Source organism: Amblyomma americanum, chromosome 3 (genome assembly GCF_052857255.1).
Source record: "Amblyomma americanum isolate KBUSLIRL-KWMA chromosome 3, ASM5285725v1, whole genome shotgun sequence".
NCBI lineage: Eukaryota > Metazoa > Arthropoda > Arachnida > Ixodida > Ixodidae > Amblyomma > Amblyomma americanum.
This window is the reverse complement of record NC_135499.1, coordinates 226,468,216-226,483,150: the sequence shown is the minus strand read 5'-3', so window position 1 is coordinate 226,483,150 and position 14,935 is coordinate 226,468,216. Positions and strand designations below refer to the sequence as shown.

The window sequence follows — 14,935 nt, the reverse complement described above, 5'->3', positions numbered from 1 at the left end:
TGCTGCTAAGCTTTCGCCTGCCATCTGAGTGGGCACCGCATGATGCTGGGGAGTACGTTATGTCAGTTTCATGTCCAACTGCCTTTGATGTATAAAGTAGAAATTGCATGTGTTTATTTATTAAGAGTTCGATATAGGCAATAATTTGTGATATCAATGTTCGTTATATTAAGGTTTGATTATGTTCATACAGCTTCACAAAACGACAGTAATTGTGAAAAGTGACAGCACATAGTTCCAGCTTTTGTGTGCAACACAAAAATGCAGTAATTTCAGTGCTGTGTTTATTGGCAACAGAGAGCAAATTGTGATGAAAATGGATCAGCCAGAAAGCTGCTAATTGGTCACGTTATCGATGACCAAGTGCTTGGCGGGCTCAAGAAGATGGTGGTAGCACTTCCCACAGGCTGGCGAGAGTGAAACCTTCGGGCAATTTCTCCACAGCAAGTCCCAACTCGGGACTCAGCACAACTTCACGGTCCCGGTCATGCGTACCATCTGCCAAGTAAGCCTGGAACAGTGTGTCATACAGAAGAGCCTTGCTAGTAATGTCTCAAGTTGGCCAGAAGAGTGAATAATAAATGTGATCATGAGTCCTATTTATAGAACATGACTGTCTTTTCTTTTGGCTTTTCAGGATGATTTCAAGACTAGTTGAGCATTTGGTTATAAGGGGACTTTATAGATGCATAATGACAGAGTGTTCCTTTTTAAGTTCATGGCAATGTGCCTTTCTCGGAAGCTACATTCTTAAGTACCAGTTTTTCTCTAATGTATATGGCCTAAGGGATTTTGGTTGCTGCCAAACATGTTAGCCTTAACAGGGAAAAAGAAATGTGGCTGAACTGGTGCTTGTTGCAAATTGGTGCTTTCTCTTAGTGTACTTTGCCCTTGAGACTATGGTGTATGCAGTATGTTAGTGTACTCTTGGGATAGTGCACTCTCCCATTTAAAAGCATGTGGTAAAAAATAATGCTGCAATTTTAAAGCGAAAGCTTTACTGGCTGCGAACTTACGATTTCGCCATGGCAGTGCTCTGAGGAGGCACATGACGTCACAACGCGTGCCTCGCCACAGAGCCAAACCGGTCTGGCCGGGCCGGCAGCGGCTGGCGCACTCGGCGCGATATAGAGACGTGCTCCAAGTCTCCGCCAATGCGGTCAGAGTGCACCGAAGCCGCCGAACACGTCGGAGTTGGAGTATAGTTGGAGCGCAGTTGGAGTATAGAGGGTCTCGCTTTGGCCGACGTGACGTCGCCGTGCAGCGCGGAGTATAAACGCACCTTAATAGAGCCTGCGCTTAACCGCTAACCAACGTATTCGGTGGCGGCATCTATGGGAGCCACTGAAACCCCCGCACACACACTGAATAAAAAAAAAACACCTGTGCCGAGGCTCGGAATTGAACCAGGGCCTTTGGTGTTTGAGGCAGAGACGCTACCACTCCGCCACGACGGCTCGAGCTTTAACCATGAATAAAGGTGCATCTAGTGAATGCACTCTTCCGATGCAGAAGTCTCCGCGCTTTCACTACATATATCCTGGCCTAACAGAGCTAGGCCATCAGCAATTTTTTTTTTGTACTGTCCTTATGCTGTTAAAGGTATGGCCAATATAACTTGGAGCATGTCTGGTGTGAGCCAGCTGAGGTTTTTGCTTTATAGCAAATTAATGGCCCTTCACACATACCACTCAGCTTGCAAAACCATTCAGTGTACTATGTTCTTTACGTCGATGGCTAAATGCATGTTTTCAGCACCATTGAGCTCGCACTGTTCCGTGAACTAAGCTTCTGCCACAGCTCTTGCTTTGTAGCTCATATTGAATGCAATAGTACAATGAGGACAACTCCACTAATCCTCAGCCAAAATTGATTCTCTGGCTTTTTCCGGGTATGGTGACGTTCTGCCAGTTAAAGACGCATTTATGGCTGAGAAAATTGAATTTAAAAATTTTCCCGCCCCACAATTCAAGCTCTTGATGTCTGTACTGAGCGGGACTGGCTGCTGGAGTTTTGAAGTAGCCTCTGCGGTCCACGCACCAAATTTGGTTTTGATGCACGCAGTTTACTTGCAAAATCGGCCGGTGGTGGTGACACCTTTATTTTGTTTTTGGCCTTATCCAGCTCATAATAATAATAATAATTGGTTTTTGGGGAAAGGAAATGGCGCAGTATCTGTCTCATATATCCTTTGACACCTGAACCGAGGGAGCCTAAGGGAAGGGATAAAGGAGGGAGTGAAAGAAGAAAGGAAGAAAGAGGTGCCATAGTGGAGGACTCCGGAATAATTTCGACCACCTGGGGATCTTTAACGTGCACTGACATCGCACAGCACACAGGCGTTTCGCCTCCATTGAAACGCTGCCGCCGCAGTCGGTTTCGAACCTGGGAACTCCGGATCAGTAGCCGAGCGCCCTAACCACTGAGCCTCCATTTACATATAGTATGGTGGAGCTGCCATAAAAAGAATGTAAACCAATAAGCTCCTGCCTGCACCACTGACGTATAACAGAGTGAGAAAGGTCAATTTGTCATTAAAATGACAGTCTATAGATAATGACCAACTTCAGTTTGTCCTCAGTGTCCCTTTAAAATGTGGCGGAAGACTATGAAGCTTGTAATATTCGAGTGCAGCTTCACACTGAGAGCTCTAAAACTGCACTCTCTGTAAAATAGACATTTTATTTTGGGAGAATTCTGAAACCTGTGCAGAATTCTGCATGGGATTAATTTGAGGAGAACTTGATACATTATAAGCTATATGCCTCATCTGCATGATGACTGGACTAAGCCCAGTGCGTGGAGCTGGCCCTCACAAGCACTGGTTTATCTTATGCTCTGCACTGTGCATTTCCAGTCTATTGTTTTGTTAATAATAATAAGTCCATCCCATCCATTATGTATCGAGCCCTACTCGAACACTAATAGTCATCAGTCTCACTCCTATTAAATGTGCTTTCATATTGGACTGCTCTCGAAATGCACATTGCCAGTAATCTTTATTTCTGAAGTGTTTGGCAGTTTATGGCTGATGTATGTAAAAGGCAGTGTATAACAGTTGTGAGAGACTCACAGCAAAGGCATCGTAGTGTGTCCCATCCGCACTATTCACTTCAGGTTCGTCAGGTAGTTCAGGACCTGTGTCTTGGGGCACGGCCTCTTCATCCACCACCTAAGATCTCAATGAAAAGAAGCCTTGCTCAGTGTGTTTTTTCAAAGGCTGAGAGTGACCCCGCATCCATGTGCTTCATACGCTAAACCATTGAGAGCAGTTAGCAGTTCACTGAACAGTTCTCAGATACTAGCTGCCATTAACCTGAAGGATAACATTAGAAAATTGTGATCTTCAGCAACATGTAAAGTTCCAGAGGAAGCGTAAGTTTGAAGAAATAGAAAAAAAAAGCATGATGCATAATAATAATAATAATTGGTTTTTGGTGGAAAGGAAATGGCGCAGTATCTGTCTCATATATCATTGGACACCTGAACCAGGCGGGGGGCGGGCCTGTAAGGGAAGGAATAAAGGAGGGAGTGAAAGAAGAGAGGAACAAATAGGTCCGTAGTGGAGGGCTCCGGAATACTTTCGACCACCTGGGGATCTTTAATGTGCACTGACATCGCACAGCACACGGGTGGCGCCTTAGCGTTTTTCCTCCATAAAAACGCAGCCGCCGCGGTTGGGTTCGAACCCGGGAACTCCGGATCAGTAGTCGAGCGCCCTAACCACTGAGCCACCGCGGCGGGGCATTCAGGAAGTGAAATCATGGTGTCTGCATGGCTCTGCAGCGCTTCTCGTGGTATCTCCCGTGCATATTTTTAATGTTTGTGGTGTGTGACAACATTTCCTGTGCCTTGGGCTACATCTTTGTCTCAAGTTTGCCATTGTCCTCACAAGCCATTTACAATAGCCTTCCTAATGCCACAAACAGGTATGCAAAAATAAGTGACACTCTTGGAAGGATGACATTATATGAACTGGAACATGCATATTAGGCCATGACTACCACACAAAACACGCAAAATTGCGTCAATCATTTCATTCATTACACTCAGGGGAGTGAGTTATTATAGAAAAAATGCATGAACAAACAGAAGTGAAGTTAAATGAAGGTTACAAGGGTAGATGTGCGGGCTAGTTGGTGGTTCATACTTCTTTTAAACAGCGCTGTGTGTGTCCAGTGTGTCCCTTCTGCATCCACGTCTTTTTCACTGTTTAAAAAAGTAGTGAAGTTAAATGAAGTTCAGTTAAAATAGGCTATGCTAGAACGTTGCCCACCAAGGAAAAAAATTCAAGAAAGGAGTCGCACACTCAATGACCAGAAAAAGAAGGGCAGTTTTTTGTAAAAGCTACCCATCGTTCTTGCTTATGTCACTGGTAGTGGTGATTATGAAAGCAAGACTACAACTAAACAAGACAAAAGCAGCGACAGCTCCACTGTAACTTTTTTTTTGTTTTCTTGGAAGTTTAGCTGGTTTTATGAACATTCACTGAAACAACAGACACACTCAGATGTGGGCTTGCTTGCTTGCACCTCTCAGTATTTTTACATTGTGCTCTAGTGAACTAAACAGTCATGAGCACATGTCTGGTCTAAAAGATTCAGATTCCTCAATATTGTGGCATTATTTCTCACCATATCATTGAGAAGAGCAAAAACTTGCACAAAAGTAGAGACTTCGAACACAATGGTTTATTTTGCTTTATATGTTGCAGCCATTTTTTGTTGATTGTGCTTTGGTATTCCCTTTATATTTTTTTTTATTAATGGTCTGATCACTTGGTTAGCCTTTCGAAATAGATAAAATTGTCCAATGAAAAAGCTACAGAATATATTTAAAAAATAACTTTGTGCAGAAGTTTCTTAAACTAAAATGTTGTAATGCTGGCTTTTCCCATACTACAAACTGTGTGACTAGAAAGAGGATGCATGTCGCCAAAAGCAGAGTGCGCCCTAGTGGTAACTGTAGCTGCACATTCTTTGGTGCAAGGTGACTACAGGTAAACATTTGGTGTTGATGTTGTGAATTATTTTAATGTTCTGGTTATTTAGATCCCTCACACTTTTTTATGCAGCCGAGAAAGGAAGCCTCGAAATGACCAAGTATATTTCAAGATTCCTGTTGCCACGAAGCTCTCTTATGATTTTTTTCATATATCTTTAGGAGTAAGAAAAGAATTATTTAGACAGTGAAACATGCTTCTTCTATGAGTGTTGCCCAGCTACCTGCCTAGCTTATTAGTGTACCAGAAGATTTTGAACAATTTGTGAAGGGGATAGAACACAAAAATGTTGCTATATATTTCCAAAGCAACATCACCATTTTCGCCAACTTTAAAATGTGCATACACCCCAAAATTTTAGCTCACTTCAAGCATACCTCCTGATTAATTTTATAGCATGCTCTGCATATATCACATGCAATACAGACTGTATAAATAACTGTTTGTGTTTATGCTTACAAAAAAAAATAAACTCTCGCAGTATTACAGAAAATGCATTTCCCACCTTATTTCCAAAGCCTAGTGGAAGTCAGTTTTCACATATACAGAAGGAAAGCTGTGAAATCACTACTACGGCTATTAACACATCCGGCTCAACAACTTAAAATTTCGCTGGCCATACTGCTATGTCAGGCGGTGATCAAATGGTTTCGAATTCTGCTATTGACTTATTGTACACACGTGAGAAAGTACATATGATTTATCACTTCTAGTTGTTGAGAAATCAGCCTGATTTGCTAATTTTTATTATTCAGTTTAACAATTTCGTCAATATGGCACATTTTACACTTTTGAACTGTAGGGGCCACTACCGATGAATTGATTCAACATTTTCATTGCCTGGGAATTACAGAGTGAAAACCAAAGATTTTGGTATTCACACCATAATGCTCACAGCCGGAAAAAATTTTTTGAAAGAGTCAGCATATAATTCTGCCATCAGTTGTGAAGCTGTTCACCTCATGTGATGCTGTATTGCTTGTTTCCTCTAATGCTTTCACTGGATGCATGAGTGCTCATAAAGCTAATTGGGTTTCTCGGCAGCATTGTGGTTGGATGTGAGAGAGCGAGAGCTAGTGAGCATAACAACAACGTTTTCCACCCTCTGTGAAGGGTGCCACCCCCTTCACAGCTGAAACCTAAAAGAGACAACAAAGACATCTTTGTAATTGCAATAAGCACACTCATGCTAGAGCAGGAAAATGAAATAGAAAAAAAGTTTGAATTTATGATGTTCCCGCATTACAAAAATTTAGAACACTGCCCTACCAGTAGCACCTATGCAGTCTACCTACACACGAACCTGCTTCTGCAGAAAGACATCCACTCCCATAATTGGCTTGGCCTTGTGCACCTTGAGCAAGCTGGACAGCTCCTTGTAGACGTGCTGCAGCCGCTCCAGGGGGTCCACTTTAAAGCCGAGCACGTAGCCACCACTCTGCATCGAGCTCAGCTGTGTGTAAGTCTGCACTTTGATTGGCTGCTGCAGCAGAAGGACACAGCTGCACACTGTGCACCCTCCAGCAGTCACTAGCAACATTAGTGCGGCCTAACAGTGCTGATGGCTGGCTCGCCTGCAGCTACCTCTTATCTTTCACCTCTTGCTATATGTTCCAATAGGGAAAAAAAAAAAACTGGAGCTAGAGATATTGATCTTTATATGATACCAGAAGGCCTGCTTCTTTCAAGGCTTAAAAATATTCATTTATTTACTTTTTCTTTTCATTTCAAACACTAGCCTCCACACATTTGCTTATCTCTACTAGTAATGTATGGACTGTTTGACAGAACTTGCACCTCTGCATTGTAGAGTGCATGTCTAGCAAAAAAATTTGGTATGTATTTACTGCATGCACTTGATATGGAGATAAACCATGAACAAGATGAGCAGTTCCTGCTACTCCCGAGCAGCGGTTTGCTTTTCACTCCTCCTTTTGTCTGTAAATTTTTATTCATGTAAAGAAAAATATGCAGGTGTCATGAAGCACTGAGGTTATTAGTGGCCAGCCTTCCCCACACAAATCACTGGCCAGTTTTGCATACCCACTGTCTCCACTTGCCCACGCAAGAATACCTGGCTTCAGGGAGCAACACAAGGAGCCTATTGTTTCATTTGCACCGTGCCTTTGCACCGTTAACAGATGGCACATTATGCATCACTGCACTCACTCTGTCCGTTGTCTCAATGACGAGTGCTGTGCCAAACTTGGACTCCCGTGTTTTGATGGCAGCCTGCAAAGTATGCATAATACAGCATATCTTCTAGAATATTTTCATTACAGGCATAGCAGTTACCTACCGAGACTAAGAGTTAAAGAGAAAAAGAAGTCAAACGACATGATCACGGAAACTTAAGTCATGTGTGCCTGAAAAGGCATTATTTCTGTTGTAGTGGTTTCATCAGCTTCAAATACTGCAGGTAACATGCTTTTTCAGGTGCTGCCTCATGTAGGATTCCTATTTCTATGTGTGAAAGTACCTGTATCATAGTTAAATAATTAATGCAGCTTAATTACAATCCCAATTTAATTACTATACATGCATAAGGATCATGATTAACCAAGAAGTTGCACAGCGGTCAAAAACTACCATTCAAAAGCACTATTGTATTAACAAACGTTCTAGGTACTATCACCAAAAGCTCTTGAAGCATGAAAATTCACATACACTGTGCACCATGTCTGCTGACACAACATCAGCCATTACCATGTTGAGTGCAGCATTAGATATAATGCTGATCTTTCTCAATGCTCTACTTGGCATGTAGAGCACAGTACCTCTAGGAATGCAGTCACTCGGAAAGGTAGATATACGGCTCGTGATTTCTTCAACTCGTAGCTGACATGCTTTTCTGCATGACAGTTCTAGCTCAGTTTTTCCGCGCAAATGAAAGCTAAGTTACAAGCAAGTGAAATAATAGTGGAAACGAAAGTGAGGTATATATTTGAGACTGGCCAACAGTAAACATCGCATGATTGCCTTAAACAACCAATTCACATAGACAGTAGGGATATGTACACCGCAACCCTTGACTGCACTGACAACAGCCTGCAGCAATCATGGTGGACAGAAAGGGATATGATTCAGTTGTGGCAGCTTGAAACCCTGATGTTGTTCTAAAAGACTCGTGCTTGTATCAAGTATCAAGTGCACATAACTTCAGATTGTGGCGAAATGTCCACAGGAGGCTTGTTGCACACCTTCCATGTGAAGTGCTGATACAGTCTCAACATGATATATGCATACACCATGTACATGGAAAGCACCTTACGTTAAGAATGTCCCAGATATACCATTGTTGAGATTGGAAGCTTTTATTGTTTCATATGAAAAATTTCATCAAGCAGAAATCTGCGACTCTGTTCATGGCAGAAAAAGTGTTGGCGGTAATGCGTTACAAGTAACAGCGTTACCGGTAACGTGTTACTTTTTTCGGTAACTTGATAACATACTCGTTACCATTTCGGAACTGTAACGGGTAACGTACTTACGTTAACATTTTTCTGTAACGTGAGGTGTCACGTAACTAGTTACTTTTTGCTCCAATTGTTACCCACTCTGCCCCCTTTTTTTTTTAAAAAAAAAGCACAGAGCGCCTAAAGTGATGTTGTAAATAAACAAAATGTGCAGGTGCTCTCAACGACCCTTGTTGCGGCTCGCATGCATGCCAGAAAACACCTGCCCTTGACAACGCACCCAACTAAACAAAAAAGAAACAGAATAGCCATAAACCACGAAACGCGTGCACGAGCACGCATTCACATGCTTGCCTTCACCTACCTGCCCTTCCCAAACCACTCACACAGACGCAACTCTCTAAAGAGTGGAAGCATGTGGAGCATTTTGGAACATCACATTTTTCAGAATTACCTTCAATTTGTTGAGAGTTCAGCGATGTTTTTTTTTATGAAGTTAGAATTGATGATGAAATGTCATTTTGTGTTTAATGTCACATTCAGAAAATGGCTTCACCATGTGCCACAGATTTAGAAGCCATCACATGTTAACTCTACAGGCAACTTTAGGCCACTGCCAAGATCCTGCACATTTGTGCAAAGTAGTCTTGTTAAATCAGGATTTCGCGTAAAATCTTGTTTAGGCTAGAAGTTTTGTGCGAAATGTGAGCTTTACGAAATTGTTATCATGAGTTCTTAAGGTGAAGACTAATTAAAATTAATGGCTAGAAGTAATGGCAAAGTAACGTGCGTTACTTTTTTTCGGTAACGGTAATGATAACGCGTTAACTTTTTTTGTAGGTAACGTATGGCGGTAACACGTTCCTTTTTTTTTAGCGTAGCGAGTAACGTATGTAGTTACCTTTTTTCGGTAACGCCTACAACACTGCTGAAAAACAAAGGCATACACTCACCACCTGCAGGTAAGGGAGGCTGATGTTGAATGACTCATTCATGTTAGCGTGCCAGACGACACGCACATTGGTAACATGCAGGGTGCCCAGGTTCCCCTGGTCACTGGATAGGTTCCACACACCATTCACTTGGCTGCACAGCTGCTCCATTGGCAGAAGCCGCAGCTGCTTATTGTTCAGCAGCGCAGCACGCAGGTGCAAGTCACGATACAGCTTGGTGGCACTGTACGCCCTGCATTGAGCACATGTATTGACGTCCATCACTGGCCACCGATTGATGCGCTTATTTGACTGATGCATGTTACTAGGTTAGAAGAATCTGTAGGTTATAGCATATTATAAGCCATAAGTTTGTTTTCAGCGGTAGATTATAGCAAATATAATCACACATATGGCTACATCATATGTGGTTACTTAGCTAAAGCTAGCAGCTAAAAGAAATTGTAAAAAAGGAGTAGTTTTTAATTATGAAATAAATCTTGGTTGTTTCTTGACATTTGTTACTGACAGAGAAACAAAGCCCACTACTAAAGACGAGACCTTTAGGCACTAAAAAAGTTCATTTTAGATTCCAAAAATAGGCACTACTTGGTGCCTAATTTGGGGCACGAAAGAGCCATAAATTGGCACTGTAAACTTAGGGAAAAAAAATCCACAACAGCTATGTCAGTGCTCAGAAAACTATAAAGTGTTAATTTGTGATGTCTGAAGGGAACCAAGAGAACCAACCATTTTTGCAGCTCTGTGTAAGGATTCCCACAACAAGAACTGGTCACACGAGGGACCCCGTTACGGTTGACTGGCGCGTTTTAGCCAGCCTGTTAATGTTAAATGCCCTGAGGTAGTAAGTGTGTAGTCTATATTTGTTAGCTATATATTAAAGCTTAGAAGCTGAAGATGCTCAAGCACGAATTAAGTCCTTGGAAAGCTCCCAAATGTTTACTTGTATGGGACCAGAGTTGTGTCTAGTCGCTACAATAAAAATAAAAGGGTTAATAAAAGGAAAAGGCATGCAAAAATGATTATAATGAGCATTGTTCATCTACAAATCATAGTAGAAGTTAGGAAAATGGTACCACTCTGAAATTTTGCTAACGAAGGTTCCACGAACTCGTGCTTGAAACAACATGTTAATCTGAAAATGAAAGTTAAGGATAAAGAGGTGTTAGCATATTTTTATTTCTGCACATTTGACAGCTTCATGCACTGTGGAGCCCTGGAAACTGACATGCCCATAAAAGCACCTGAAACTAAGCACCTGAAATGCATCTTAGTAAGAAAAAAATTCACAGTTTGTGCATTCAAGGACAGCCCCAGTTAATTTTGCACGCTCTTTTGGGAATGAAACTTTCTGGCATTGCAGTAATTCTTTTCCTGCTTATTCATACTGAGTTCAGTTATTGCAGCGAGAGTCTCGCTGGTAACTGCTGACTTCTTCATAGTGCCCCTGTAAAAAAAAAGTGATGCTTGTACAGAAGTACACGGGACTTCCTTGCAAAGGTCTAGTAATGAGAGCAGTGTGGGCCTTCCTAATTGAACCCTGACCTTCTCCTCAAAACTGTCTCACAATATTTAGTTCAGAAAGGCACCTGCTATAGCATTCGATGGCTCCTTATTGTGTTCTTCAATGTGTGCTGATGTGCACAGGGGTAAAAACACATTGAAAAATGCAGCTGGTAAGCATTTACTCCAATGCATTATACACTAGAATTTCACTACTCAAACGGTGCCAAAATTTTTTTCAAATTTTGTGGAGTTCTTACTCATGGGAGCCCGAAAGGAATTACGAGGGGCTAATGTACTGGGTAATTTGGTTGACCACATTGGAGATGCATCAGTGTTAAGCACGTACACAATGCATGAATATCTGCAGTGGCTGATGCGCACTAGCACCACACCTCCATATACCACTTAGCCGATGTTTCCCCACAGCCATACAAACACTTGGTCCTATAGCTGCAACATTAACCGTTACTAACAGTAGTTTGTTTTAATTACTATTAGCTTGTCCTCATTGAAATACGTGTAGCTCCCGTGAGACCGAAGTATCATTCGAATGAACCGAAAGTTGGAATCAAACAAGTTGAGTGAGGTTCCATTGCGTATATACAGAAAAAAAAAAAAACCTACTACAGCTAGGCGTGTGTGCAACTGAAAACATGTTTTGTCCCTTGCATGCGCACCTAGCTGTAGTAGATTTGGCATATGCTTGGACTTGTTTTGCTTGCTACTTGAAGGTAAAAAGAGACATATGAACCCTGCTTCAGGAGCCATTTTGTGGACATACGTCACAGCCATCATGCATGATATATCTATCAGTGCCCATCATAAAAACCGAACGAAAATCCTAATACAAGTATGTATTGGTGTAATACATTTTTATATTTTCTGCATAGATTCTTTACTAGTCTGACATGCATGTGAGTTAATAAGCAGTTTGCGACAAAAACAGCACTATAATTAATTTCTTGGCTATCAGAAAACTAGTGGTGTTCAATGAACAGAACTTAACAGGCTAGCCTGTTCTGCATAATATATATTTCTATGGTTGTATAATATTTTTGTAGTAGCTTCACTGATCACCTTGCTACCAAGTAAATATATGGCTACACTGTTCAGAGGGGCTATGAAAGCCCAGTGAACGCTGCCTGCTTATATATATAAGTTTGGAGGCTTAAGCTCCACATATATGCATCCTTGTGATCTTGTGTTCGTAAGGGACGTAATGTGCACGTGCTTGAAATGACGTCCTCTTTGATGGTGACAGCCTTGCAAATGCTGCTTTGCAGTGTCAGGAAATCGAATAGCTTACCAAATTTTTTTTTGATGAGTAATTAATTGTCAATATAAGCAATTATGCTCAGGTCTGGTATTCGTGAAGTGCAGGCATTGCCTGCAGTATGGCTGCTTACTTGAAAGTGTTCAGCACAGCTGCAATTAGGCGAGGCTGCTCCATGACCTGGCTCTGTCATAGAGAGATGAGAAATGTAAATTGACAAATGCCATGTTTCTGCATTAGTTGGACGGATCAACTATTACATCCTTACCAGGTTTGTAAATATGAATTCATATCGACTGCTGTTAGCCTTGGTCATAATGTAAAGGGCTTCAGCGATTCCACATAGTTTCTGAAAATAAAATATTGTTAACTGCGCCAGCAAGCGCATGTTTAATCATCACCACTCACAGAGTTGACAGTTCTCGTTGATATCCCTGTCACACAGTTGAATCCTACTGCTGCAGAAAAAAAAAAGGAAATTTAGTTTGATTTAACTGTCGAGTCTTCGAGTTCCCAACTTACACAAGTTCACTCTCGGCCTGGCATGAGACTGCCATATAATCCGGAGGTTGGTGACATATAAGGTTCCTGTAAAGTGAATATGTCAGTCAAGCTACCAAAAACGAATAGTAAATCTTCACCTCTGTCTCCGCTATTCCCTTTGGTGTCTTCCACATTAGTAAGCCTGTCGATTTGATCCTCTCCGGCACCGTAGCGGAGATCCCTGGAGAACGAGCATTAATTATATCTATAATTTGTGACTGCACGTTGGCTAGAGAAAGTTCGTAGCGCAGAAAAAAAATAAAAATATACGCACTGGTTCGAGATGTCAAACCTGATTTCCCGATCTTGCCAGAGTCCTTCGGAATCGGACATAGCGCAGGCGATATATAATCCAGACTAGTAAAGCGAAACGAAGCTAATGCCCATAACGAAACCAAGCCGTTGCTAAGCAACGTCAAAGTTTTCGTGGGTGGACGCTGGGCAGCACTAGCGTCAGCGCCGGTCGAGTGCAGGGTCGAGTACTCTGAGCGCTGAAACTCTTTAATACCTTGTACCTAAACTCACACCTTTTAACTGTGGCACAGCACCACGGTGGCGAATTCACTGTAGCCGTGCTCGTGACCCTGACCGCTCTGGCCCCGGCCTAACCAGCCATGACACCCTGGAATTTTTATACGCTCACAAATTCGAAGACTTAGTTATCTGTGCGAGTTGAGCCGAAATAAACTAACTTTCAGCTTTCTTGCAGATTTGAGCTTTATGTATTCATAAACATGACAAAAATTCACTATCATCATTACCCACTTGTAGTGTTTACATCGGAAGTAGCGAGAAGCGTGAACGAATGGTGGACCTTGAGTACGCGGCAAATACCGTGGCTGGGAATTTATGCTCAGATTTACTCAATTAAGCACGCAATGTAAGTGGAGCTCACGTAATGTTGCTTATATAACTTCTTTTTTGTTCTGATGCGTATACATGTGATACACTGAGACGCGATATCCGTGCTTGATCACCGTGTATTTGACTGTACCGTTGGCTTCCCGACAGAGAGTTCGGTATGGAGCGCGAATTAGTTTTAAGTTTGTTGTAACATGGAATAGCTTTTGTTGTCATCAGACTAGGACATTCCGTGAGTGCCAGCGCTGCCGGTTTGAAGCGGCGGGAGCTGTGATGTGTGATTTTTGCTCCTGAGGATTTTTTTTTTTTTTTTTTCAAATTTAGAATAAAGCCGAGGCGAAGATGACTTCAGACGACGAGGCACGGTTGCAAAAAGGAGTGCCGACCGCCGCGGAACCGAGAAAGGGGGAACGCGGGCGAGACCCCGAGCGTGGACGGGAAAAGCGGCACAGGTAAATAAGTCCGATACTCATCTTGTCAAACTGTTGTTTCTTTTTGCCGGAATCATGTGGCGCTAACTACTCACCCTTACATGTCTAGATTATGATGTCTTGAACGTTTACCTCGTGTTTCATGCTCGTAACTACTCTTAGCCTTCCCGAGCGAGGTTTATGAAGCGAAACTATTGTTGCAGAAATGCGCTTTACAATGCGTTAACGCTACCATTTTTACTACGTTGCTACAGGTCTAGGAGCAAGGAACGAAGGAAGAGGTCAAGGAGTCGAGAGAAAAGGTGAGTGCTAGAGTGATGAACGTTCTGACAGTGTGTGGTATTTAAGAGGATGTTAAATTTGTTTTGAAAAATGTGAATGGAAGAACGTTCACAAGCAGCATTCTTTGTACAGACATCCTAATATTTGTGCAAGTGTTGCTAAGAACCGATTCAAGCTTTCCATCATCCCCAGCATGGTTGAGCACAGTATGCTTAGTAAACGTGTACATAATACACAACATTTTGTAGCAGGTGCTCTATTTTATTTTTGCTGCTTGTACTGAGTTTTCCCACACTGCAACACAGGTCTCGCTCACGTAGCAGAGAGAGGAAGAAGGATCGAGACAGGGACAAGGGTCGTGACAAGGATAGACGCAAAGACAAGGACCGGTCAAGGGATGAGGATGGCAAGGCCAATGATGTTGGTGGCAAAGAGAAGTAAGTTCAAGTTGATTGGTACATCTTGGATGAACATTTCTGCATGGGTAGCAATGAGCTGCTGGGAAAGTGCAGTTTCAGCCTAGTTAGTTCTGCCCTAGTTCAGCCCTCCCGTGTTCACTTTGTGTGTATACCTGGAAGGCAGTAATTTCTTAATTCTGCAATATAATAAGCAGGCGAGGCAGGCTTTTTTATGGACAAGTTGCCAACAAAAACAGTCTGTTAACTTTT

At 42.2% G+C, this 14,935-nt stretch overlaps 2 protein-coding genes across 5 annotated transcripts in view; one reads left to right on the top strand and one right to left on the bottom strand.

Moving 5' to 3' along the window:
- Positions 1-262: 262 nt before the first annotated feature.
- On the bottom strand, positions 263-13,312 carry BBS5 (Bardet-Biedl syndrome 5 protein). Of its 4 annotated transcripts, none has more exons than XM_077660352.1 (11): positions 12,968-13,312; positions 12,792-12,874; positions 12,673-12,738; positions 12,559-12,608; positions 12,419-12,499; positions 12,284-12,336; positions 9,372-9,603; positions 7,172-7,234; positions 6,306-6,485; positions 3,074-3,172; positions 263-511 (listed from the first exon to the last, which is right to left on the bottom strand). In XM_077660352.1, the coding sequence occupies exons 1-11, from the start codon at positions 13,024-13,026 to the stop codon at positions 377-379; spliced, it is 1,101 nt and encodes a 366-aa protein (XP_077516478.1). In that variant the 5' UTR covers positions 13,027-13,312; the 3' UTR covers positions 263-376. The 4 variants fall into 4 exon arrangements, with proteins under 4 accessions (XP_077516478.1, XP_077516479.1, XP_077516480.1 ...); XM_077660353.1 differs by having other exon boundaries at positions 6,306-6,440; XM_077660354.1 differs by lacking the exon at positions 3,074-3,172.
- A 145-nt stretch (positions 13,313-13,457) lies between these two features.
- Positions 13,458-14,935, top strand: part of LOC144126267 (putative ATP-dependent RNA helicase DDX23) — a 30,267-nt gene continuing 28,789 nt past the window's right edge. Inside the window, exons 1-4 of the mRNA XM_077660346.1 lie at positions 13,458-13,573; positions 13,879-14,006; positions 14,240-14,287; positions 14,573-14,704. Of these exons, the coding sequence (XP_077516472.1) occupies positions 13,897-14,006; positions 14,240-14,287; positions 14,573-14,704 (290 nt within the window). The 5' untranslated portion in view covers positions 13,458-13,573; positions 13,879-13,896. The remainder of the gene's footprint in view (positions 13,574-13,878; positions 14,007-14,239; positions 14,288-14,572; positions 14,705-14,935) is intronic.

Bases quoted from the DNA above. Each gene is read 5' to 3' on its own strand.
- BBS5 (XM_077660352.1), bottom strand. From the start codon at position 13,026: ATGTCCGATTCCGAAGGACTCTGGCAAGATCGGGAAATCAGGTTTGAC. The intron at 7,235-9,371 runs GTGAGTGTATGC...CATACTTTGCAG, and splicing joins GCCTCCCTTACCTGCAGGTG to GCTGCCATCAAAACACGGGA. The intron at 6,486-7,171 runs GTGAGTGCAGTG...CTTCTGCTGCAG, and splicing joins TCATTGAGACAACGGACAGA to CAGCCAATCAAAGTGCAGAC.